This window comes from Pelophylax lessonae, assembly GCF_965119305.1.
Source record: "Pelophylax lessonae genome assembly, chromosome: 13".
Lineage (NCBI taxonomy): Eukaryota > Metazoa > Chordata > Amphibia > Anura > Ranidae > Pelophylax > Pelophylax lessonae.
The window spans coordinates 193,624,837-193,651,461 of record NC_138780.1 but is presented as its reverse complement, the minus strand read 5'-3'; the positions used below and the strand labels follow the sequence as shown (position 1 = coordinate 193,651,461).

General features: G+C 44.2%; 1 protein-coding gene across 1 annotated transcript in view; it reads left to right on the top strand.

Moving 5' to 3' along the window:
- The window catches only part of LOC309569572 (legumain-like), a 56,545-nt gene extending 37,163 nt beyond the window's left edge, over window positions 1-19,382 (top strand). The window contains exons 8-13 of the mRNA XM_082275454.1: window positions 5,208-5,326; window positions 7,840-7,929; window positions 9,677-9,877; window positions 11,572-11,742; window positions 15,802-15,869; window positions 19,265-19,382. Coding sequence (XP_082131580.1) covers window positions 5,208-5,326; window positions 7,840-7,929; window positions 9,677-9,877; window positions 11,572-11,742; window positions 15,802-15,869; window positions 19,265-19,307 — 692 coding nt within the window. The 3' untranslated portion in view covers window positions 19,308-19,382. The remainder of the gene's footprint in view (window positions 1-5,207; window positions 5,327-7,839; window positions 7,930-9,676; window positions 9,878-11,571; window positions 11,743-15,801; window positions 15,870-19,264) is intronic.
- The last annotated feature ends 7,243 nt before the right edge of the window (window positions 19,383-26,625 follow it).

Genomic DNA, 26,625 nt, shown 5'->3' with positions numbered 1-26,625 from the left:
GACAACTCTCTGGGAGTAGATTCCCTGGCACATCCCTGGAGGTTCAGGTTGGGGTATGCCTTCCCCCCCTTCCAGCTCATTCCGTTGGTATTGAGAAAAATCCAAATGGAAAGAGCCTCAGTGATCCTGATCACACCTTATTGGCCCAAAAGGGTTTGGTTTTCGACTGTCCTTCAACTATCAGTCAAACCTGCTTTTCAGCTCCCTCTTCGTCAAGACCTACTGCTTCAAGGTCCAGTCTATCATCCAGAAGTGGAAAAGCTAAAGCTCACCGCCTGGTATCTGAGGAGCAACTGCTGAAAAGGAAAGGATTTTCAGACGCATTAATTGCTACTCTACTTTCCAGTAGGAAAAAAGTCACAAGGAATATATATGCAAAAGTTTGGAAGACATATAATACCTGGTGTGAATCGAAAGATCAAAAATTGAACAGTATTACTTCAATTTTGGAGTTCCTACAGGAGGGCGCAGGAAAAGGTTTGGCAGTAAGTACCCTCAAGGTACAAGTTACAGCCCTGGGGGTATTCTTGGAAAGGCCCATTTCTTCAGAATCTTTAATCATCAGATTCTTCAGGGCCCTTACCCGCTCCAGACCAGTGCCTGTCAGAAGCTTCCCCAAATGGGACTTGTCGGTGGTCCTTCAGGCCTTCACAAAGGAACCTTTTGAACCACTAGAAACGGTTACACTAAAAAACCTTACCCTCAAGACGGTCTTCTTGGTGGCAATAACATCAGCAAGAAGAATCAGTGAATTACATGCTTTATCAGCTATCGAACCTTTCTTGTCCATATATCCAGACAGGATAATTCTCAAGACAGATCCAGGGTTTCTCCCAAAAGTAGCTTCAACGAGAAACCGCTCACAAGAAATTGTGTTACCTACCTTCTGCCCTAATCCATCAGGAGATAAGGAAGAAAGCTTTCACTACCTAGATGTAAGAAGGGTTCTTATACACTACTTGGAGGTTACTAAAGAGTTTAGATCATCAAACTCTCTTTTTGTTCTTTTCTCTGGCAACAAAAAAGGTCGCCAGGCATCAAAAGGATCAATAGCCAGATGGCTCAGATCCGCTATTTCAGAGGCTTACTCCCAAATGAAATTGTCTCCCCCACAGGGGATCAGAGCTCACTCTACTAGAGCGTTAGCCACTACATGGGCAGAGAAAGCTGGTGCCACTCCAGATCAGATCTGCAAAGCGGCTACGTGGTCAAGCTACTTTACATTTGCAAGACACTATAGGTTGGACCTTTTGGCAGCTGAAGATCAGGCTTTTGGCAGAAAGGTCCTGCAAGCTGTGGTCCCTCCCTAAATTGAGTAAGTCTCGATAATCCTCTCTAAGGTGCTGTCCTGAAAGACGTTTTAGGGAAAATTCAAGTTAGACTTACCGGTAACTTGTTTTCCAATAGTCTTTCAGGACAGCAGGAGGATCCCGCCCTATTGTATAAAATGTATTGCTGTGATTAACCATATCTGTTTATGTGTTCCAGCATGGGCCGGAGGTACTCTTCTACAAACTGATGAATGGTGGGAGAAGCCTCCTTTTAAAATCTGGTGGATGGGGTGTTTCCTGATGAGGAGAGGGAGGAGCCATCTCTCTAAGGTGCTGTCCTGAAAGACTATTGGAAAACAAGTTACCGGTAAGTCTAACTTGAATTTTTTTTACTGTCACTGTACGTGTAAAAGCATTTTAAGGTCTTTAAACACACTTTTAAAACAATAGAAACTCATTTAAACACATAAAAGATACTTAGAGACAGAGCAAGAGCTATGAAAAACACAAAAATCTTTCATTTTTAATGATTTATATAGTAAAATAACATTACAAAAAAAAACGCGAATTACAGGGACCGCAAAAACTGAACCGCGATGTAGCGGGGGATTACTGTATATCCTCACTGAGCTCACTGAAAGGAGGCGGGGCGGAGGCGGGGCAGAGCACGTCCTGAATACAATGCATACAGTACAACTCACTGAGAGGAGGCGGGGCGGAGGCGGGGCAGGTCACGGCCTGAATACACACAGTACAGCTCAGCTCCTGGGTAATACTGCGAGATTTCTGGAATGGAATACATCCCAGCACACACTGCGAATCGCCAAATGACGTCATCGCCGATCGGACCCGGACGTGAGGAGAGGAGGAATAAAGCAGAAATTAAGGTATTTACTAGCAAAAAAAAAAAAAAGTTTCCATTGGTAAAAGTCGTTTTAAAGGGGATTACATAGATCTAAAGTTACAAAAATGGGTGGAACTCCACTTTGAGTTTCATTAATTGTGGCTTAGGCTCCATTCACGTATATAGGCGTTTCAGATCGCGGGCAGAATTGGCGCGATTCTGTCCGCGATCCCGAACCAGTGCAAGTTGCGGGACGCTCGTGCAATTCCCATGACTTGCGATGGCACCCCAAATGCGGCGTGATTGTCGCCCGACGAATCACGGTAAAATCGCGCAAACAGAATCACGGGACGCCTTTCACCCGGGCTACAATCGCGCCAAAATCGCGCCTGTGTTTGGGATGCCATCGCAAAGTCTCAGGAATTGCACAGGTGTCCTGCGACTTGCAATAGTTTGGGATTGCGGGCAGAATTGTGGCAATTCTGCCCGCGATCTGAAATGCCTATATGTGAATGGAGCCTTACAATTAGTGACAACCCCAAATTCAGTATCTCAGAAAATGAGAATATTCCATAAGATCATTCATAAAAAAAAAAAAAAGGGGGTTTTTAATACAGAAATGTTGGCTTAGTGAACAGTCTGTCCATGTACAGTATAGTATGCACTCAATACTTGGTCGGGGCTCCTTTTGCATGAATTACTGCATCAATGCGGCGTGCCATGGAGGCGATCAGCCTGTGGCACTGCTGAGGTGTTATGGAAGCCCAGGTTTCTTTGATAGCGGCCTTCAGCTCATCTGCATTGTTGGGTCTGGTGTCTCATCTTCCTCTTGACAATACCCCTCAGATTCTCTATGGGGTTTAGGTCAGGCCAGTTTGCTGGCCTTCATCAGTTTGGGCCAATATGTATTCTGCTACATATATTTGGTAAAAAAAAAGATCCGAATGAGCGTAAATTGATTGGTTTGCGCAAAAGTTATCGTGTCTACAAATTTTGGGATAGATTCATGGACTTTTTTAAAGTCATTTTTTTTTTAGTAATGGCGGCGATCAGCGTTTTTTTTTCTTTTCTTTTGCGGAACTGCATTATTGCGGCGGACAAATCTTGATATTAAGTGACACTTTTTGGCGACCAGTGACACCAATACAGTGATCAGTGCTAAAAAAAAACTGTAAACGACACTGGTAGGAAAGGGGTTAACATCAAGGGCGATCAAAGGGGGTTAAATGTGTTTCCTGGGAGTGATTACTAACTGTGTGGGGGAATAATCAGGGGTGTCCAAAGCTGTTCCCTCTATCTGTTGCAAGACTACAAGTCTCACGAGGCATTGCAAGGCTGACAGTTACAAGCATGACTCCCCCAGGCAGAGGCATGATGGGTCTTCTAGTTCTGCAACAGCTGGAGGGTCGCCAGTTTGACACCCCTGATTTATTCCCCCACACATTTAGTACCGTCATTTTAACTGAAGGAAGATAGAGATTTGTGTTCCTGCTTAGCAGAAACACAAGATCTCTGTCTTCCTTATTAACAGAACAGCGATCTGCCTTGTTTCTCTTGGAACAATCACCAGACCTGCTGATTGGCTCCTGCTGTGTCCAATGTCAGTGGGAGCTGGGCTCCGGTGGCGCGCGCACGTGCCCAAGAGCCCGAATAAAGACACAGGTACATGATTTCGTGCTTAAGGGCCAGTGCTCTGCCGAAAACTCCAACGTTACTTCTGGTGAGTGTACACCAGGAATAATTGGAGATTTCCACCACTTGGGGTTTTCATAGAACTCCGGTAGATACTATAGTTAGTGGAGATTGTTAGTCTGCCCGCTAGTTGTCACCGCCTAGGAGGCGGCCATGTTTTTGGTTACTAGTGGGCGGCCAAACAATCTGCACTGATTATAGCATCTACCGGAGCGTAAAGGCTGCCGGTGTTGGGTGAAAACCCCAAGTGGTGGAAATCTCCAATTATTACTGGTGTACACTCACCAGAAGTAACATTGTCGGAGTTTTTGGCAGAACACCGCCGTGTATGTGAGGCGATCCTTAGGCTGTTGGGCCGTTTGATTTTCTCTCCCCTTACAAGTCTACTGGAATGGGCTGCCTAATAATGCAATACATATACCAACATTTTAGGTTACTAATTTTATTATAAAGTAATGAAAACCTATTGCAGGCTTTGCCTAACAACACTTCTGTTTTGTGTATACAAACATGTAACGCTTGGAACATAGGCGTAACTAGAACCTTCAGGGCCCCGGTGCAAGAAACCATGAAGGGACCCCCGGCTGCCCCTTCCCTTCAAGCCTGGGGCTCTTCCCACTGGTCCTGGGGCCCTTTACTCTGGTTGCGGGGCCCTTTTAATACGGTCCCACAATGGGACCTTTTCACAAGTTCTGCAGTGGGCCCCCTTCCTGCCATCTTGGGACCTCCCCATGGTGGTGGAATTCCAGGGCCTGGTCGCAAGTGTGACCTTTACGATCCTGGAAGTTCACCCAGTGGTGTCAGCAGTTTTTATTTTTTGGTATTTTAATTGTATTTTTTTATCATTTTTATTTTTTTACAATGTCACTGACTATGACTGTCCATTCAGAAAAGGAAGGAGCTGGTAAATTACATATTTACCGACCCCTTCCTGGTTCTCTGTTGTGACACATCCCCTGCAGCAGCCGGCAGGAGAGGGGAGGGAGCACAGTGGGGGGCAGCACAGTAGGAGGGGGACCAGGGGAGCACACAGGGGCCCAGAGACAGCAGAACACAAGTGAACTGGATAGGAGGAGTGGCGGGGGCAGAATACAGAGGAACCGATCTCCTCCATTTTCCTCCTGCAGCTACAGGAGGAAAAAGGAGGACAGTGATTTCTCTACATGCCACCCCTCCTATCCAGGTGTACAGGGGAGCCGCACAGGCCCCCTGGAGCATGGGGCCCCGGTTGCAATTGCAACCCCTGTAGTTACGCCCCCTGGCATGGAAATTTTCATACAGTATAACAGACTGTGAACTGCTGCTTGTCTGAAATTCCTTCACCGGGACAGATAGTGTGTAGTATGGCTCACTGTATGTATGGCTATTATAGATATACATCTATCTTTTATATTTTACAGTTTACGCCACCACAGCCGCCAACCCTCATGAGTCTTCTTACGCCTGTTATCGTGACAACGAGCGAAACACCTTTCTTGGTGATTTTTACAGCATCAACTGGATGGAGGACTCAGACGTGGTGAGTTGTGTGGTTTTTTTTTTTTATTTTGCATGCTTTAACTTCTGGACCGTAAGATTTTCCCCCTTAAAGACCAGGCCATTTTTTGCGATGCGGCACTGCGTTATTTTAACGGACAATTGCGCAGTTGTGCGACACTGTACCCACATAAAATTATGTCCATTTTTTTTTTCCCCACAAATAGAGCAAAATCTTATCTGTCAAATCTGGACGGATGGAAACCCCAGCGATCGGATCGGATGAGAACAGACCAACCATCCATTCCCATCCGATTTCCCCCATAGAGATGCATGGAGACCTGACAGCTGTGTCTCCGCACACAGCGTGGAGAACAGCTGTCATCCTCCTGCTCAGCGGGGGATCGGCGGAGTGATCCCCTGCTGAGAAAAATGGAGTCCGCTGACGGACTCCCTAGTGTGAAAGAGCCCTTACTATACTAATGACACTAGCAGGGAAAGGGTTAACCCAGGGCTTACATAGTTGCATAGTGAGGTTGAAAAAATACATCAGTCCATCCAGTTCAACCTATGATGTGTGTGTGTGTTTGCTGTTACCCGTACATTGTATACCCCTGTATGTTGTGGTCTTTAAGATCCCCATCTAATCATTTTTTGAAACTATCGATGCTCCCTGCTGATACCACTGCTTGTGGAAGAGAATTCCACATCCTTACTGCTCTGACAGAAAATAACTCCTTTACGTATTTTAAGGTTAAACCATTTTTCCTCTAGTTTTAGTGAGTGGCCACGTGTCTTATTGTATTCCCTTTCTCTGAATAGTTTGTTCCTTATGCTAGGGTCATCACCAGTATTTGTACATTGATATCATATCCCCCCTCAATCGTCTCTTCTCCAGAGAGAATAAGTTCAGTGCTTGTAGTCTTTCCTCATAGCTGATGTCCTCCATTCCCCTAATTATTTTTGTTGCCCTTCTCTGGACTCTCTCCAGTTCCAGCACATCCTTCCTGAGGACCGGAGCCCAGAACTGGACAGCATACTCCAGATGTGGCCGGACCAGAGTCTTGTAGAGTGGGAGAATAATCTCTTTATTTCTGGAGTGAATCCCCTTTTTTATACATGCCAGTATTCTGTTGGCTTTGCTTGCAGGGCTTGGCAACGTCATCTGCCATGTAGTTGCCCACCCCATTATTTTGTTCAGGTCTGCTTGTAAGGTTTCCACATCCTGCATAGAAGATATTGGCATGCCTAGTTTAGTATCATCCGCAAATACTGAGATTGTACTAGATATCCCCTCCTCTAGATCATTTATGAATAAATTAAACAGGATTGGTCCCAGGACAGAACCTTGGGGGACTCCACTTTCCACACCCGCCCAATCCGAGTACTCCCCATTAATCACCACCCTCTGGACTCTCCCCTGGAGCCAGTTCTCTATCCAGGTACTCACCCTATGGTCCATACCTACCTTCCTTAGTTTGAACAGTAAGCGTTTGTGGGGAACGGTGTCAAAGGCCTATGCAAAGTCCAGGTACACCACATCCACAGACTTATCTTTATCTAGGTGGCAGCTCACTTCATCGTAGAAGGTTAATAGATTGGTTTGGCAAGAACGATTTTTCATGAATCCATGCTGATTACTACTAATAATACCATTTTCATTACTAAAGTCTTGTATGTGGTCTCTTAACATCCCCTCCAAAATCTTGCAGACTACTGATGTTAGGCTGACCGGCCTATAGTTACCCGGGATATAGCTCGGCCCTTTTTTTTTTTTTAAATATTGGTACCACGTTGGCTTTTTTCCAATCAGCTGGCACCATACCCGTCTGTAGACTATCCTTAAAGATCAAGAATAATGGTCTGGCAATCACCTGGCTGAGCTCTTTAAGAACCCTCGGGTGCAAGCCATCCGGTCCCGGTGATTTATTTATGTTAAGTTTCTCTAGTTTAGTTCTAAGTCTATCTTCTGTTAGCCATGGCGGTATTTCCTGAGGTGTATTATTTAGTTTGGCATTACAAGCTGGGTTAGTGTAGCCCCCCAATTCTTTTGTGAAGATCTGAAGAGAAGAAATGATTTAACACTTTCGCCTTTACATGACTGGTGATCAAAGGGTTATGTGTGAACATAGGGAGTGTTCTCTAACTGTGGGGGGGATGGGCTTGTAAAATCAATACAGAGACCTGTGATCCTAAATAGGAGGATCACAGGAGCTCTGTGTTGATAACCGAGAGAATAACGGTCTGCTGTGTTTACAACAGCAGACCGCCGTTCTCTCTCAGCAGGGAGCGATTGCGGGTGCCCGGTGGCAATTGCGGCCGCTGGCCCCGTGGATCGGATTCCACACTAGCGAGTGGACACACCCCCATGATCGCTCCTGTGGACCGCCATACAGGTACAGCGATTTGCGGGAACCTGCTGCTGTATAGCTGCAGCGTCTGGTGGGTAATGACTAATGCTTAGCGATGACACATTGCATTGTTTTATTTATTTATGTATATATGTATAATGGGGTGTTTTCTGTTCCATGACTTCACATAATGTTTGTATTCTAGGAGGATCTGTCGCAGGAGACATTACATAAACAGTTTATTCTGGTGAAGCAACACACCAATGCCAGTCATGTGATGCAGTATGGAAACCGGGTGAGTGATGGAGGATGCATTGTTGGGTGGATCTGTATAGATGTGCACACTGTCAGTAGTTTGTATTCCTCTACAGAATTCTCTTCCGGGATTTATCTTTAATGAATGTTTGAAACAATGTTTCTTTGTATACTTTACATGTGCAGGTTCTGCTTCCTCCTTAGTAATGCTGCACAGTGGTTGTGTTTTTACAGCTCCCTTAGCTCAATGCAAATGTTCAATTCTGCTAATTGGCTGTAAATAATGCGCTCTGTATGATTTTATCTCAGCAATGATGGTAATGTTTATATCCTGGCATTGCCCAGATTTATCCCAATACCTCCCTTTTCCCATCTAGATCAGGTCCAAGCTTTATTTATTCTCTTACCTTCTTCCTGTAGCCAGATATCACATGTATTCCTCTCTGCACTGTTATTATCAGGCGTGTGAGATTCATGCGTGGGCAGCTTCTAGGCCCCTGGTGCCCGACCTTCAGCCTGGGGACCTCATTCAGCCATTTGACACTTTGTTACAGCCCTCAGGACTCCTGCAGGCACTAATCTCTATTTCCCTATTGCCCTGTTATAGCAGTGATCTCTAGCAGTCTCCTGTAATGTGTTTCCAGTCTATCACTGTCTTGAAGCATGTCACCAGTCTCCAACAATTTGAATAGTCTCTGACCAGCTTTTCTGTTTTCTCTGCAGTCTCTGACCATCTCCTGTATTATGTCTGCGGTCTCTGATCATCTCCTGTATTATGTCTGCGGTCTCTGATCATCTCCTGTATTATGTCTGCAGTCTCTGACCATCTCCTGTATTATGTCTGCAGTCTCTGACCATCTCCTGTATTATGTCTGCAGTCTCTGACCATCTCCTGTAGCGTGTCTGCACTCTCTAACCCTCTCCTGTAGCGTGTCTGCAGTCTCTGACCATCTCCTGTAGTGTGTCTGCAGTCTCTGACCCTCTCCTGTAGTGTGTCTGCAGTCTCTGACCCTCTCCTGTTGTGTGTCTGCAGTCTCTGACCCTCTCCTGTTGTGTGTCTGCAGTCTCTGACCCTCTCCTGTAGCGTGTCTGCAGTCTCTGACCATCTCCTGTAGCGTGTCTACATTCTCTGACCCTCTCCTGTATCATATCTGCAGTCTCTGACCATCTCCTGTACCGTGTCTGCAGTCTCTGACCATCTCCTGTACCGTGTCTGCAGTCTCTGACCCTCTCCTGTAGCGTGTCTGCAGTCTCTGACCGTCTCCTGTACCGTGTCTGCAGTCTCTGACCGTCTCCTGTACCGTGTCTGCAGTCTCTGACCGTCTCCTGTACCGTGTCTGCAGTCTCTGACCGTCTCCTGTACCGTGTCTGCAGTCTCTGACCATTTCCTGTACGGTGTCTGCAATCTCTGACCGTCTCCTGTATCATGTCTGCAGTCTCTGACCGTCTCCTGTATTATATGTGGCTCTTTTATGATGTCAGGGGCCAAACCTGAGGTCCCCAACGTTAAGAAAGTTGACCAACACTGTTCTAGGCAGTTCTTGTTGACAAAGGAACACCCTCCCAAAACTGTATCACACAAGAGCCCCCCCTTCCTACACATAGTCTGTGGTCAGGCTCCCAGTAGCTGAGACAGAAATCAATGTATTCATGTGGAGAGGGGCGGGCCACTTTAAGTTGTCGGTTATGTCAGAAAGTAAGAACACATAAAGGAGGAGGTTAAGCCTATAAATCCAATGAGGTTTTGTTATTCATATTCTGTATCTTATTTCTTTTTTCCTCATCAGACTATTTCCAAGATGAAGGTGAGCCAGTTCCAGGGTAACGGTAAGAAAGTGGCCCCTCGCACAACTCTGGAGCCGATACACAATCTGCACCTGACCCCCAGCCCAGAGGTGCCCATGGCCATCCTCAAGATGAAGCTCCTGGCTACCAATGATGCTACCGAGGCCCAGGATATATTGATCAAGATAAAGGCCCTACAGGAGGTGAGGGGGGCCGGCCACTGATACAAGCATTAATTATAAGAATTGAATTTCCACTTTATAGAGAAACCACAGATAAATATATGTTTCAGATGTAAAAATATCAACAAGCACAGCAAAAAAAATGAATTGTTTATAAAATAGAGCAAAAAAAAATAAAAATCAGCAGGAAAATAATAATTTGGAGAAGGAGAATAAGGGGTTAATTAAGGCTGATTAGAGTAAATTAAGGGCTGATTAGAGTAAATTAATTTAATTAGATGGAGGATCCGATCAGATCCGCCTAAAAAACTGACAGGCGGATCTGATCGGATCGCCCGTGTGAAAGAGCCCTAAAGGGATGAACTTCGATCTGTAGATGAAGAAAAACAGTAAGATACAAAAAGAAACAATGTTTCTTTTTATCTTTCAGCTGAGTGGCTGAGCAATGTTGTTGATAAACATTGCCTGCCGTTTTTTTTTTTTTTTGTTTTTTGACAGCTCCAATTCCTGAGACCTGGTTTACTTTTCAGCTGTCAACAGAGGAACCCCACTGACAGCTGAATGAGTAATTAGTTGTAAAGGACGCGGTGGCACCGCTCCTTAACAAGTGATAATTGCAGTGTTTTTATTTACATTTCAGCTGTCAGTGGGGGAATCCCTCTGACAGTTGGAAGAACCGAGCCTGAAAGTATCGGTTTCAGGTATCAGAGCATTTGCATGAGTACCAATACTGATGCAAATGCTTGGTATCGGCACCGATATCAGTGCAACCCTGGTTATCAGTGTAGTTATTTGTGAATGATGACTATTGCTCTTACTCTGGTGTTTGCAGCACTAACTCACATGTCACGTACCGGACCTATGTGTGTGTTTGTATTTGCATGTCTGTGAGGGTTGATGGGAGTGCTTCAACAGTGGCAGGTGCCAGCAGGGCAGTAGACAGTGGCAGTAGTGTTTTTTTTTTTTTTTTTTTTGTTTTTTTTTACCTTTTTTATTTTTTATTTTATTTTTTTCTAAAAAAAAGAAGAAAAAATATATATATATATATATATATATATATATATATACACATTTTTTGTTTTTTTTTTACAGTATTTTTTAACAATGTTTTTAGGAGCCCCATTGGAGGGCTTTGGTAAAATACCAAGGAACTAAACAGATCCCCGATGTCTCACTTTTGAGAAAGGTACTAAGGACAGAGATTTCCCCCAGTCCCTTTCTCTGCAGCCTCAGCTGCACTGGACGGTGAATGAATGGGAAGTGCTCTTTGCTGAGTGGCTTCCTGTTAATTTACATACTGAAGCATAGTAAACATGGACATTTACTATGCTTCAGTTAAGAATGAACACAGAAGTGATCGGTACACAAATTCAGAAAAGGAAGGGGCCAGTAAATTAAAATATTTACCGGCCCATTCTCCCACTCATTATCTTGAAACCTCTTCTCTCCCAGCGGCTGCTGCAGGGGATGAGGGAAGCTGCCAGCACTGCAGGGGGGAGACGGAGGAGGGGTGCCAGGAAGCAGGGGGAATCGGGGCACCGCACTGGGTGATTAGGGTTTGCCCAGGCATATCTGGCACACCCTGTGCGCACACCTATGGAGTGGTCACGGACCGAGGTACTTCTAAGCTGCCCTGCTTTTCCACATCTGGTCCTTGTATAAATCAATATATCATAGCCAGCTTTTATATCCATCACTCCTCGTCTTCCCTCCAGGCCAAAGCCTTGATCGAGGAATCTGTGAAGAAGATTGTTTCTTTGGTGACGGAATCTGATGAGTTGACAGAGGAGATTTTCACCGATCGGCTGGATATTAACGATCGCTCCTGTTACTTTGCAGCCGTCGAGCACTTCAAGAAGCAGTGCTTCAACTGGCACAACCCCCTGGTAAGTCCCGGTCATTATCGTTCTCACAGCCTCAATCTGCTGCTTCTCTTAGGGGTATCACAGGGGGCTGAATTCACTAAGACGCTGTTCATATATTGCCATTCCGGATCGAGGGCAGAATCGTGGTGATTCTGCCCGTGATCCCAAATTACGGCAAATCGTGGGATGCCCGTGCAATTCCCATTACTTCCACTCGCCTAAAAAAGAAGTACTTCTGGGCGACAGGCGTTCTGTGCTTCTGTTTGCGCACTTTTACCGCCATTCATCGGGCGACAATTGCAGCAAAATCATGCCGAATTTGGGGTGCCATTGGAAGTGATGGGATTTGCACGGGCATCCTGTGATTTTCTGTGATTCAGAATCGCGGGCAGAATCGTGCCAACTTCTGCCCGCGATCCGGGATGCCAATATGTGAACGGAGCATAAAGAATATCTCATGAGATGCTGAAAATGTCAATGCAGTTATTTACCTCGCAAACAAAAAAAGAAATCGGGCAAATAACTCCTAAAATGGTGTTAAAGTCAATTCACTAAAGCAAATAAGTTAAATAATTAGTGGTCCAGGCATGAGGGATTTAAGAAATGTAAAAAATGTAAATCCAATTTGGAGAAGTCTCTACTTTTTTTTTTTTTATTTGAATTCTCAGGAATAAACCTAAAGGCAACTTTTTTTTTTTTTTTTTTTGGGTAGTGGAGAGGGATTAGAACCCCTGTCAACTTTTACTGCTGTCTGTGTCCCTGTTAAGGAGATTCACCCTCTCTATTTTTCCTGTTTACCATTATCATTGAAAAAAGGAAATCCCAAATTTTGGGTTGTCTCAGAAATGTAATAGAGGGATAATTTTCCAATGGGGACACTAGCTCTGGTGATATGGGGATCCCCAAGGAATTATTTTAATTTGTAGGGATTTTCTCCTACTTCCTGCTTGAATACGAGATAGGAAGTGAAGGGAAATCTCCCCAATGACAACGCGGACTTTTTTATTGGTGGAAGAAGGGTAAATATATATGTGTGTGTGTGTGTGTGTGTGTATGTATGTGTGTGTGTGTGTGTGTGTGTGTGTGTGTGTGTGTGTATATATATATATATATATATATATATATATATATATATATATATATATATATATATATATACATACAGGTCCCTCTCAAAAAATTAGCATATTGTGATAAAGTTCATTATTTTCTGTAATGTAATGATAAACATTAGACTTTCATATATTTTAGATTCATTACACACAACTGAAGTAGTGCAAGCCTTTTATTGTTTTAATATTGATGATTTTGGCATACAGCTCATGAAAACCCGAAATTCCTATCTAAAAAAATTAGCATATCATGAAAAGGTTCTCTAAACGAGCTATTAACCTAATCATCTGAATCAACTAATTAACTCTAAACACCTGCAAAAGATTCCTGAGGCTGTTTAAAAAGTCCCAGTCTGGTTCATTACTCAAAACCGCAATCATGGGTAAGACTGCCGACCTGACTGCTGTCCAGAAGGCCATCATTGACACCCTCAAGCAAGAGGGTAAGACACAGAAAGAAATTTCTGAACGAATAGGCTGTTCCCAGAGTGCTGTATCAAGGCACCTCAGTGGAAAGTCTGTGGGAAGGAAAAAGTGTGGCAGAAAATGCTGCACAACGAGTGACCGGACCCTGAGGAAGATTGTGGAGAAGGACCGATTCCAGACCTTGGGGGACCTGCGGAAGCAGTGGACTGAGTCTGGAGTAGAAACCTCTAGAGCTACCGTGTACAGGCGTGTGCAGGAACTGGGCTACAGGTGCCGCATTCCCCAGGTCAAGCCACTTTTGAACCAGAAACAGCGGCAGAAGCGCCTGACCTGGGCTACAGAGAAGCAGCACTGGACTGTTGCTCAGTGGTCCAAAGTACTTTTTTTGAAAGAAAGCAAATTTTGCATGTCATTCGGAAATCAAGGTGCCAGAGTCTGGAGGAAGACTGGGGAGAGGATTGTTGTGAAGAGAAAGTTGAGAGACGCAAGACCCAACACTCTGGATGAGCTCAAGGCCGCTATCGAAGCATCCTGGGCCTCCATAACACCTCAGCAGTGCCACAGGCTGATTACCTCCATGCCACGCCGCATTGAAGCATTCATTTCTGCAAAAGGATTCCCGACCAAGTATTGAGTGCATAACTCAACATAATTTTTTGGAGTTTGACTTTTTTTGTATTAAAAACACTTTTCTTTTATTGGTCAGATGAAATATGCAAATTTTTTGAGATAGGAATTTGGGGTTTTCATGAGCTGTATGCTAAAATCATCAATATTAAAACAATAAAAGGCTTGCACTACTTCAGTTGTGTGTAATGAATCTAAAATATATGAAAGTCTAATGTTTATCAGTACATTACAGAAAATAATGAACTTTATCACAATATGCTAATTTTTTGAGAGGGACCTGTGTGTGTGTGTGTATATATGTGTGTGTATATATGTGTGTGTATATATGTGTGTGTGTGTATATATATATCTATATATATATATATATATATATATATATATAGATATATATATGTGTATGTATGTATATGTATATGTATGTATGTACAGTATATATATATATATATATATATATATATATATATATATGTGTGTGTGTGTACAGTATCTCCCAAAGTGAGTACACTCCTCACATTTTTGTAAATATTTTATTAAATCTTTTCATGTGACAACACTGAAGAAATTACACTTTGCTTTTGTTGCCAGCGGTTTAGACATTAATGGCTGTGTGTTGAGTTATTTTTAGGGGACAGCAAATTTACACTGTTATACAAGCTGTACACTCACTACTTTACATTGTAGCAAAGTGTCATTTCTTCAGTGTTGTCACATGAAAAGATAGAATAAAATATTTACAAAAATGTGAGGGGTGTACTAACTTTTGTGAGATACTGTGTGATATTTATTTTTTTAATACTATTTTGATTCAATATTTGACATTTTTTATTAAGGCTACATTCACACCTGAGCGTAGTGTTTTTCGCGCGTTTTTTACCGCGATTTTACCGCGATTTTTGCGGCGTTTTTTACCGCGATTTTACCGCGATTTTTACCGCGATTTTTGTGCAGGCGTTTTTAGATTGAATAGAGATCAATGGAAAACGCCTGTAATCTGCCCAAAAAGAAGCTCATGTACTTTTTTGAGCGTTGGGCGTTTTGTATACAGCCTCAAAACGCTCAGATGTGAACAGGGGCCATTGAAATGAATAGGATTTGTCTTGTTGGGCGTTTTGAGAGCTGATCCTAGAGCAGAAAAACGCCCCAAAAACGCCCCAAAACGCCTACATGTGAATGGAGCCTTAATGTTTAAAGATGTTTTGTATTTACTTAATTCAACTTGGTTGTTTTTGATACGCCACATGTGTCCTGTGAAAGCAGCTTCCCTTCTGACTGATATTCTAGTCCTCTTTTTTTCCTTTTTTGTATTAAAGAAATTATAAAGTCAGGTTTTTTTTTTTTTTTTTTTATCTTTAATGCTTTCTATACATTAAGATAAAAAAACCTTCTGTGTGCAGCAGCCCCCCTAATACTTACCTGAGCCCCATCTTTATCCAGCGATGTTGTAGGAGACACTCTCCCTCCTCGTCCATCATATTTTTAACCGCATCCCACAATTTATACATTGATACGACCCTCCCCCCCCCCCCCCGCGTTGTAACCTCCAGTACATGCAATGGTGGCTGACCCCCAAACACATAGGAAAATAAACAGAACGCAGCGCAGGATGGTAACTCAATGGTCCCATCCTGCAAAATGCTGTAGTTGGGTGGCAAAAAAGTGTATCCTCGGATTGGGTACTGCTAAAACACAGCAGGAGGTGCCACCCTGTAGCAGTAAAACTGCCATAGGACGGAACTAAAACAGTTCAATTCCCCCGTATATTAATCCCAACCCTTGGTCTGAGACCTCATTTTGTGCCAGAAGTCTAGACCTCTGATATCAAGGATATTGCTTTCATTGTGCAACAAATGAATCCGAAATTGTTTCTGTGTTAGCGGTGATATGAGAACTGACTGTGTGTTTGTCATTGCAGTATGAATACTCCATGAGACAGCTGTACACTCTGGTGAACCTCTGTGAATCCGGATTTCCACTAGAGAGGTAATCATCCCTGCCTTTCCTTGTAGTAATAGTAATTGCCATCCGTATCTTCTCCGTGTCCTCTACCCTGCAACTCTTCTGAAGAAAGAAACCCAACAATGGCAGCCGCTTTGATCTGTCTAAAATTAGCATAAAGGAAAGGTGCACATGGGCAGGGCAATACACCGACCAGTACAAAGAGGCCCCCAGAACACTTTTTGGTAGTCTAGACCAGCCTTTTTCTACCATGGTGCCCAGGCACCCTGGGGTGCCTTGAGGTTTCTTCAGGGGGTGCCTCAGCAAAATGCCTAAAAATTGCCCAAAAATTGTACACAAGAAGGCGTGTGGATGAAGCCTGTTTTGAGTTGCACAAAGCCACAGGTTTTCATTGTGCACCATTAGGACCTTCTAGCTGCCAACCTCCTAACGACCAATGGTGTCATCAGTTGATAAGGAGGATATCAGTCGTCTGTATAGCATCCTTGTTTGACTATCCTCTGCCTCTCTCCATCAGCTTTGGGGTCACATTAGCTGAGTGATGGAGAAAAACTGAGGAAGAAGAGAAACATTGGAATACTGGTCAGTACCAGTTTGCACCTCCAACATTGGGTTTCCTCTATTTGTGATGTTACTGCATTATGTAAAACTAATAGAATAGTGTTTACATTTTAGGATAGCGTCCCTCGAGACTTTCCATAATTGTCTAGGGTGCCTCAAGACTTTCCATAATTGTCTAGGGTGCCTCGAGACTGTCCATAATTTTGGAGGGTTGCCTCGAGACTGTTCATAATTTTGGAGGGTTGCCTCGAGACTGTCCATCATTGTCTAGGGTCGAGACTGTCCATCATTTTGGAGGGGTGCCTCGAGACTGTTCATAATTGTCTAGGGTGCCTCGAGACTGTTCATAATTGTCTAGGGTGCCTCGAGACTGTTCATAATTGTCTAGGGTGCCTCGAGACTTTCCATAATTGTCTAGGGTGCCTCGAGACTGTCCATCATTTTGGAGGGTTGCCTCGAGAGTGTTCATAATTTTGGAGGGTTGTCTCGAGACTGTCCATCATTTTGGAGGGTTGCCTCGAGACTTTCCATAATTGTCTAGGGTGCCTTGAGACTTTCCATAATTGTCTAGGGTGCCTCGAGACTGTCCATAATTTTAGAGGTTTGCCTCGAGACTGTCCATAATTTTGGAGGGTTGCCTTGAGACTGTCCATCATTTTGGAGGGTTGCCTCGACTGTCCATCAATTTTGGAGGGTTGCCTCGAGACTGTCCGTCATTTTGGAGGGGTGCCTTGAGACTGTCCATCATTTTGGAGGGGTGCCTCGAGACTGTCTATAATTTTGGAGGGTGCCTTGACAAAAATAAGGTTGAGAAACCCTGGTTTAGACTCTTGGTGTGTGGCTATGTCTAGGTTCCTGCTGTGTTGCAGTCAGACAGGGCACCCCTCCTCCCTCCATGGCCATCATTTTGGAGGGGTGCCTCGAGACTGTCCATCATTTTGGAGGGTTGCCTCAAGACTGTCCGTCATTTTGGAGGGGTGCCTCGAGACTGTCCGTCATTTTGGAGGGGTGCCTCGAGACTGTCCGTCATTTTGGAGGGGTGCCTCGAGACTGTCCGTCATTTTGGAGGGGTGCCTCGAGACTGTCCATAATTTTGGAGGTTTGCCTCGAGACTGTCCATAATTTTGGAGGGTGCCTTGACAAAAAAAAGGTTGAGAAACCCTGGTCTAGACTCTTGGTGTGTTGCTATGTCTAGGTTCCTGCTGTGTTGCAGTCAGACAGGGCGCCCCTCCTCCCTCCATGGCCATCCCAACAACACAGCTAGCAAGGAGACGGCTTTGACAGCTGGCACTTCTCTATGTCTCCAAGCACTGGTCAAATAGAAGTATCACACAGGAGTGCAGGGGGAGGGAGGATTGTGAGCCAAAATGTTCTAGGATATCGGGCAAGTGCTTGGAGAAGGTGAAAAACCATCTTCTGCTAGCTGCGTTGTCGGACAACAGTGAAGGAACGAGGGGCGCACAGTTCAGGGTCACAATTAGCCTTAGACAGCATATAGGAAGATGGGACAAAGTTCTGCAGGTGTCATCTGTCCCCTTTTCCTTCCTTTCCAGACCTGGCTATATGTACACAGCTTCTATATCTCTAGGGGACGGTGCCAGAATTTTATAGACAGAATTCCACTCCATTTAATTTTCACAGTTCAACAGTTACTTTATCCCCCGAGGAGATGAATGTATTAAAGCGGAGTTCCACCAAAAAGTTAAAGCTCCGCTTATCTGACTTCTCTGTTTTTGACAGGTACCTGTCCCCACTTCCGGGAGATCGCGCCACGGCATGATCACTCTGAAGTTCGGCCCCCCTCCTTCCACCCCGCCGCTAGACCATTCAGAAAGCAAGGCGTGCTTCGCGCATGGGCAGTAGGGAGCCACAAGGCTTCATTGCTGGGTTCCCCTTACAGACCATGGCAGCGGCACCACCTAAAAGCTCGATGGAAACATCAGCTGGGGTGCTGGCATCGCTGCAATCCATGACCAGTGAGCGTACTAATATTTAAAAATCAGCAGCTACAGTATGTAGGGATTTGAGGTCGGAGGTTCGCCCCCCCTCCTCCTTCCCCCGCCACCAGGACATTCAGAAAGCACGACGCGCTTCACGCATGCGCAGTAATGAACCGGCTGAACGTGAGAACGTGTGCTTGGAGGGGCAATTTAAGGGGTAGAGGATTTGCGCTAGAAGGGGGGATTTTTTTTTTCTTTGGGGGGGGGAGATTTTTGGGGAGATTTGGAGCAAGAGAGTATTTGAGCTTGGAGGAGGGGGGGGGGGTCAAAGATTAGTTCTGCCAGGGGAGATTTGTATTTTACTGGGAGGAGGAATTTATGCTTAATGGTTAAGCATGGATATTAGTGCTCAAAAAAAGAAAAAATTTTTTTTGGGGGGATACATACATCTTGGGGGGGGGGGGTGCAGTTTGCTAAGTTTGCCCTGGGCTCTAGATGACCTTGTCCCGGCACTGTGTGTACCTAATAAAGTGGTAGCTCAGCGAATGCGTCTTTAAGTTGCACTGTTGATGCTCTCATTGGGTCTATTCAATCGATCAGCAATATATGATTTTGCTGAGTTTGGATCCCAGATTATAGTCGCGCTGATACTTATTTTTTTGAATCTCATTGGGTAGGACTACATGACCCAAAGGCACCACAAAGTAGCTGTGCGATTTCTACATCGACTTTCTGAAACCTCCTTTTTTTTTTTTAATGGCAACAGATATAACCGGCTTTGCTCAGTGGAATATTTGTTGTGCTTTGTACTTGTTAACAGCTCTTTTCTCCCAGTTGTGGGTCCAGATTGGTAAGCAGCTTCTATTTTTTCCCCTGCCTTGCCCTGTTATATAATAATAATTATTTTGTGTTTTACAGCATCACCCGTGCAATGGATAACGTCTGCCAAGGTCTGCACTGACACAGCTGTCAACATCGAGTCTGCCAGCAGAGGGCAGTACAGGGGGACACGGGTGATAATTAACCCTCTCTGCCCAAGCTGAAGCTTCTCTACCTCAAACCCAAACTACACTCTATTACCGTTTTTTGCCTTCAATGTCACAACTCTTCAGTACAAACCCCCAACCTTCATTTACAAAGCCAAGTCCATCTTAAGACTGTTTTGCTATTGGACCTAAAAAGCTTGAGCAAGACCCTGACCTGTACAACTAAAGCAAGGAGTGTGTGACATCCGCACCCCTCTGAATGCCCCAGGGGGAGGTCAGGAACTACCCCCTAGATCCGTGGTGGCAAACCTTGGCACCCCAGATGTTTTGGAACTACATTTCCCATGATGCTCCACTACACTGCAGGGTGCATGAGAATCATGGGAAATGTAGTTCCAAAACATCTTCTGGGGTGCCAAGGTTTGCCACTGTTCTAAAATTTAGTAGGACCCGTGAAAATTCCGGACCCTCGTCACTTCCGGGGACGCTCCGTCACCACCAGCTGATGCGCATGCGCACAAGGCATTTTCTTACTTACGAACAGCTGACTGAGAGGAGGAGGGGCTGAGGTGGGACGCACACACCGCTGTGGGAAAATGTTACAACACCGCCGCGCAGAGCTGACTTAGAGGAGGCGGGAAGGAAGTGAATACTCATACTAAATATTAATGATAAAAAATGTTTAGTATTTCTTATTATTTTTTTTATCCTTACTATTTAGTATGAGTATTCACTTCCTTCCCGCCTCCTCTAAGTCAGCTCTGCAACATGTTCCTTGCTCGATGACGCGGCGGTGTTGTAACATTATCCCGCAGCGATGTGTGCTTCCCACCTCAGCCCCTCCTCCTCTCAGCTGTTCGTAAGTCTTAGAATTTCATCGGACCTTGAAAATGCTTTGTGCACATGCGCACCGGGGCTCGCATCAGCTGGGTTATGACGCAGCGTCAACGGAAGTGACGAGGGTCCGGAATTTTCATGGGTCCGACGAAATTTTACAACACCACCACTGTCCTAGGATGTCGAGGCCTGCCCCCTAGAGGCCACCAAACAACATAGATCCCAAGACTTGAAGAGTGATGACCATGATTGTGATGCTGCTTGACCAAAGCGAAGGGTCGAAGTTGACTTTTGCACTGCCTCTGACCAGTTTTAAGGGAAATGTCTGACTTGGATTTAATTACATTTTTGAATTTTTAAAGAAATGACCACAAACTCAAATGTAGCTTTTTTAATGTTTTTAGCATGCAGATATTATATTTCTAATCACTAGAATGTTTGTTTGATTTAATTTAAGAGAATGTGTTCGCTTTATTCCTTGAAGAGTGAATCTGTCACCCAGGCAATAAATTATGGAAGTCGATCTTCTTGTATGTCTTTTAGTACATAGTTGACAGGGGCCCATAAAGTAGTTGTAAACCCACTTTGTTGACATTTACCTATAGGTAACCCTATATTAATATTAAAAAAGATTAGCGCACACATGCAAAAGAAATTACTACCAAATTTGAAGACAATCCATAAATAAAAATGGGGATTTGGTCCCACCATATGGCCATATAGTGCTCAAGCCCACCACTGCGTCAAAGTACCCCATTATCAGTGGGTCCTACACTATCCATGAAAAAGCGATGAATCCCTATATTAACCACTTGCCGACCGCCGCACGACTATCTACGTCGGCGGTCAGCCCCTCACAGGCAAACTAACGTAGGGCTACGTTGCTTGCTTGTGAGGGTCTAGGGAGCGAGCGCGCGCTCCCGCGTGGTCACGGACCCCCCCCGCGCGTGTGACCAGCGGACCCGATGTCCGCCGGCCACTCGGCGATCGGCGGGGGAGAGGGAGAATGTCAGGCAGCTTGTGTAAACAAGCCACCTGTCATTCTCCTCGCTGTAAAGACACTGATCACATGGATCTACTATGTAGATCCGTTGATCAGTGTCCTTACAGCTGAAGCCACAGCCAATCACAGTAGAAAGCACGCCCCTAGGGACACACACAGCCCCTCCCTCCCAAATAAAGTTAACCCCTTCACTACCAGTGTATTTTTACAGTAACAGTGCATATATATAGCACTGATTACTGTAGAAATGTCACTGGTAACCCCAAAAGTGTCAAAAATGTCAGTCAAGGGTCCGATCTGTCCGCCGCAATGTCGCAGTACCGCAAAAAAAATTGCAGATCGCCGCCATTACGCGTTAAAAAAAAAAACAACAAAAATGACAAAAATCTTTCCCTTTGTTAGTAAACGCGATAACTTTTGCGCAAACCAATCAAAATACGCTTTTTGCGATTTTTTTTTTTTTTTTTTTTTTTTTTTTTACCAAACATAGGTAGCATAAAACAAATTGGCCGAAAATTTTAAAAAATTTTGATTTTTACATTTTTTTTGGGGGGGAATTTCATATAAAAAAATTTGAAAAATATTGTTATTTTTGCAAAATTGACGCTCTTTTTTTGTTTATAGCGCGTGATTAAAAAATCGCACAGGTGATCAAATACCACCAAAAGAAAGCTCTGTTTGTGGGAAAAAAAGGACGCCAAATTCGTTTAGGTACAGCGTCGCACGACCGCCCAATTGTCCGTTAAAGTCACGCAGTGCCGAATCGCAAAATACCCCCTGGTCGGAATGGGGGTAAAATCTTCCGGGGCTTAAGTGGTTAAGGCTTACCTATAGGTGCTATAAATATCTCCTAAACTTGCTCCGTTTAGGAGATATTTACAGTGCATGCAGCCGATGACGTCATCGGCGCATACGCTCTGAAGGAACGGCCACCCGTGCCGTTCCTTCAGAGCCCAGTGCCGCGAACGGCAGCTATCTCGCGCGTGCGCGGAGTGATGTAATCGCGCCTCCGGCCAATCAGATGGCCGGAGGATGCGATCCAGGAAGCAGGAGCCTGCTCCTGTCCTGTCCGCACTGTGGGGGCTTAGTTTTTAGGTAAGCACTTCACAATGAGCTAGTATGCGATGCATACTAGCTCATTATGCCTTTGTCTTTATAGTTTTTTTTTTTTTTTTTTCACATTTGTTTCAGCGGGTTTACTTCCTCTTTAACCACTTTCAGACCGGAGGATTTTCCCCCTCAATGACCAGGCCCTATTTTGCAATTCAGCACTGCGTGACTTTAACAGACAATTGCGCAGTCGTGCGATGCTGTAGCCAAATAAAATTGATGTCCTTTTTTTTCCACAAATAGAGCTTTCTTTTGGTGGTATTTGTTTACCTGTGCGAATTTTTTTTTTTTTTTTTTTTGTTTGCGCTATGAACAAAAAAAGAGCGACAATTTAAAAAAATATTTTTCACATTCTGCTATGTAACAAAAAATGTAAAAATCTAATTTTTTTTTTTTTTTTTAACATTTTAGGCCAATTTGTTCTCTGCTACATATTTTTGGTAAAAAAAATCGCAATAAGCGTATTTTGTTTGGTTTGCGCAAAAGTTATCGCGTTTACTAACCAAGGGAAAGATTTATGTCATTTTTATTGTTGTTTTTTTTTTTTTTTAATTTTTTTTGTATTTATTTTTTTTTTTTTTTGCGGGACTGCGACATTGCGGCGGACAGATCGGATCCCCTAACTGACATTTTTGACACTTTTGGGGGGACCAGTGACATTACTACAGTAATCAGTGCTAAAAAATATGCACTGTCACTGTAATAATGACCCTGGCAGGGAAGGGGTTAATACTGGGGGTGATCAAGGGGTTAAATGTATGCCATAGGGTCCTTTCACAAGGGCGTTCCGTATGTCAGTTTTTTTCATCCATCCGCTTTGCGGATGAAAAATGGACATAATGTATGTCTATGGGCTAGCGGACGTTAGTGGGTGACCATCCGTTGACATCCATTTTTTGCGCCCGTTCCGTTTAGTTCAGTTCCGTTTTTTGAGACTGAGGAGAACCCTATTTTTCTTCTGTTTAAAATGGAACGGACGCAAAAATGGATGTCAGCGGATCGTCATCCGCTAACGTCCATTGGCCCATAGACATACATTATGTCTGTTTTTCATCTGCAAACAGATGGATGAAAAACGGACTTATGGAAAAGACCCTAAAAAGTGACATCCATGTCCGTTAAAAAAAAAAAAAAAAGTGACTGAATGGACGCAAAAAAAAACGGACCGCCTTTGTGAAAGGACCCTAAGGGCTCTTTCACACGGCATGTCCATCGGACGGACTCAGTTTTTCCAAGCGGGGGGATCGATCCGCCAATCCCCCGCTGAGAAGGAGAATGACAGCTGTTCTCCGTGCTGTGTGCAGAGACACCGCTGTTAGAGCCCCATACATCTCTATGGGGGAATACGATGGAAACGGATCGTCGGTCCGTTCTCATCCGATTCGCTGGACGGATGGAAAATGGGGTTTCCATCCGTCCAGATTTGACGGATCGGATGTTAGCGGACATGTCTCTGCTGCCATCCAATGCCCCATAGGAATGCATGGGGGGACCGTTCAGATCTGCAAAAAAAACCTGACAGGCGGATCTGAACGGTCCGCCTGTGTGAAAGGGGCCTAATGCTTACTGAGTGTGTGTGTGTGTGGGGGGGGGGGCTCTGTGAGCATAGCTGAAACTGCTGATCTGTCCCTGCCTTTCTGAGAGAAGATCCGCCTGCTTTGTTTACATAAGCAGGCGGGTCTTCTCTCCGTTTCCCGGACGATTGCGTGAGGAAGATGGTGGTCGCCGCCGCTCCTCCTGTGGCCCGCCTCCCGCTGTGTTGCCGAAACCACATGCACTCCGTGACACCGCTGCATCCAGTACTACGTGACTGGATGCAGCCGAGCCGCACTGCCACAGTAATATTGCAATGACGTGACCCGGAGGCGGCATCCATGATGTCACATCCGGGTTACTCGGCTGCTAAAGGCGGCAGTTTCAAAAAGTGAATGTATTAAAAAATGCCGTTTTTGGCATTCTGAATACACGTTTTCGGCGTTCTGAATACATGGAAGTGTAGTGGAGGGGTTTGGGGTCTTTTAGACCCTCGCTCCCTCCATAAAAAGTACCTGTCACTGCATATTGCTGTCACAAGGGATGTTTACATTGCTTGTGACAGTGATAAAAGTGATCAGATTTTTTTAAAAAAAACCTGTAATAAAATTAAAAAAATAAATAAAAATAAATAGGGGAAAAAAAAAATACTTTTTTTTTTAGCCGCCCCCGTAGCCATTAGTTTGCGCATGAAAGAAAATGTATACTGAAGTCGCGCCACCAATGAAATTGCTGTTCAAAGCACACATGTGAGGTATCGCTGCGATCGCCAGAGCATGAGACATAAGAATAATAAAATAAAAAGAGCTAAACTCTAAACTGGTAGCCATTAAAATATTTTAAAGTGTCGCCTATGGAGATTTTTGACCGTAGTTTGTCGCCATTCCGCGGGTGTGCGCAATTTTAAACATGTTGGGTATCTGTTTACTCAGGTGTGACATCATCTTTCACAATATACAAAAAAAAAATGGTTTAACTTTACTGTTTATATTTTTTTTTTTAAATGCAGTGAAATGTGATTTTTTTTTTTTTCGTAATTTTTCCAAATAAATGGCGTTTGAAAGCCCGCTGCGCAAATACCGCGTGACAAAAAATATTGCAATGACCGCCATTTTATTCTCCAGAGTCTTTGCTTAAAATATATATATAATGTTTGGGGGTTCTAAGTAGTTTTCTAGCTAAAAATACAGATTTTAACTTGTAAACAAAAAGTGTCAAAAATAGGCCCGGTCTTAAAGTGGTTAAGGTCAGCATTGCATAGAAGCTTAATAAGGGTGTTTTCACACTTGGTGCGATTGCCTGGTCCGAGTCCGAGTTCGATTGCTCCCCCCTCCCCCTGATGGACTGTGTTCACATTTTATTTTTTGTATCCGAACCTCGGTACGCTTGTGTCATCAAGCTGCAGCCGGCACATACTCATGTTGCTTGGCAACCGCCGTAAACGAGAAGGTGCCAAAATGGATAGAATTGCTCGCTTTGGTACGATTGCGTTCTCATCAGCAGCGAACCGTACTGGAGTTCACATGAACCGTACCCAGACCACCCTTTTTTAGTGGATTCGGGTACGGTTCGCGGGTGCGCACCCCAGTTTAGTGTTCACATCATCAAAAAGAACCGAATTCTAACGTCAATCGAACCCGGGTGTGCACCAAAAGTGCTAGTGTGAAAACGCCCTAAAACTCAGCAGATTCAGCCCGAAAAAAATCCTACAGAACGCTTCTCACTAGGAACTAAATTTCCCTGATATTGTTGCAGCAGGGGCCCTTTTCACGGGTGCACACTGTAACTGAGGAGACGGTGGATTGTTGCTAAGGAGACGGTGGATTGTTGCTAAGGAGACGGTGGATTGTGGCCTGCGATGAGGAGACTTGGTAGAGCAGTACTGTTGTGTAGAAGATTACTTGATTCGGAGGGGCGTATGAACGGAGGGATTCCTAGAGGGGACTCGGCCACCTACCCCTGAGACCTACTGATATCCGGGGACCCTCTGCTGGGCAGCTCACCATTACCAGGAGCTAGAGCTATCCTGCGATTAAATCATAATAGTGAGGTGAGCGGCCATTGTACTTATTGTGTGTTCACAGTCACACTGGTCCGTGTTAGCTGGGATCCCCCGCCACCCCCACAGAAGACACCTCTATATATTTCATGCTGCTGGAAAGTGTTGCACTTTGGACTGGATAATAAGCACTTTGTCACTTTATTATATGCCATATCGACCGCTATATTAACCACTTAAACCCCGGAAGATTTTACCCCCTTCCTGACCAGGGCCTATTTTGCGATTCGGCACTGCGTGACTTTAACGGACAATTGCGCGGTCGTGCGACGCTGTACCTAAACTAATTTAACGTCCTTTTTTTCCCACAAACAGAGCTTTCTTTTGGTGGTATTTGATCACCTGTGCGATTTTTTTTTTTTTTTTGATCATGCGCTATAAACAAAAAAAGAGCGACAATTTAGCAAAAATAACAATATTTTTCACATTTTTTTATATGAAATTCCCCCCCAAAAAAATCTAAAAATCAAACTTTTTTTAACATTTTAGGCCAATTTGTTTTCTGCTACCTATGTTTGGTAAAAAAAAATCACAAAAAGCGTATTTTGTGCAAAAGTTATTGCGTTTACTAACTAAGGGAAAGATTTTTGTCATTTTTATTGTTTTTTTTTTTTTTTAACGAGTAATGGCGGCGATCTGCGTTTTTTTTTTTTTTTTGTGGGACTGTGACATTGCGGCGGACAGATCGGACCCTTGACTGACATTTTTGACACTTTTGGGGGTACCAGTGACATTACTGCAGTAATCAGTG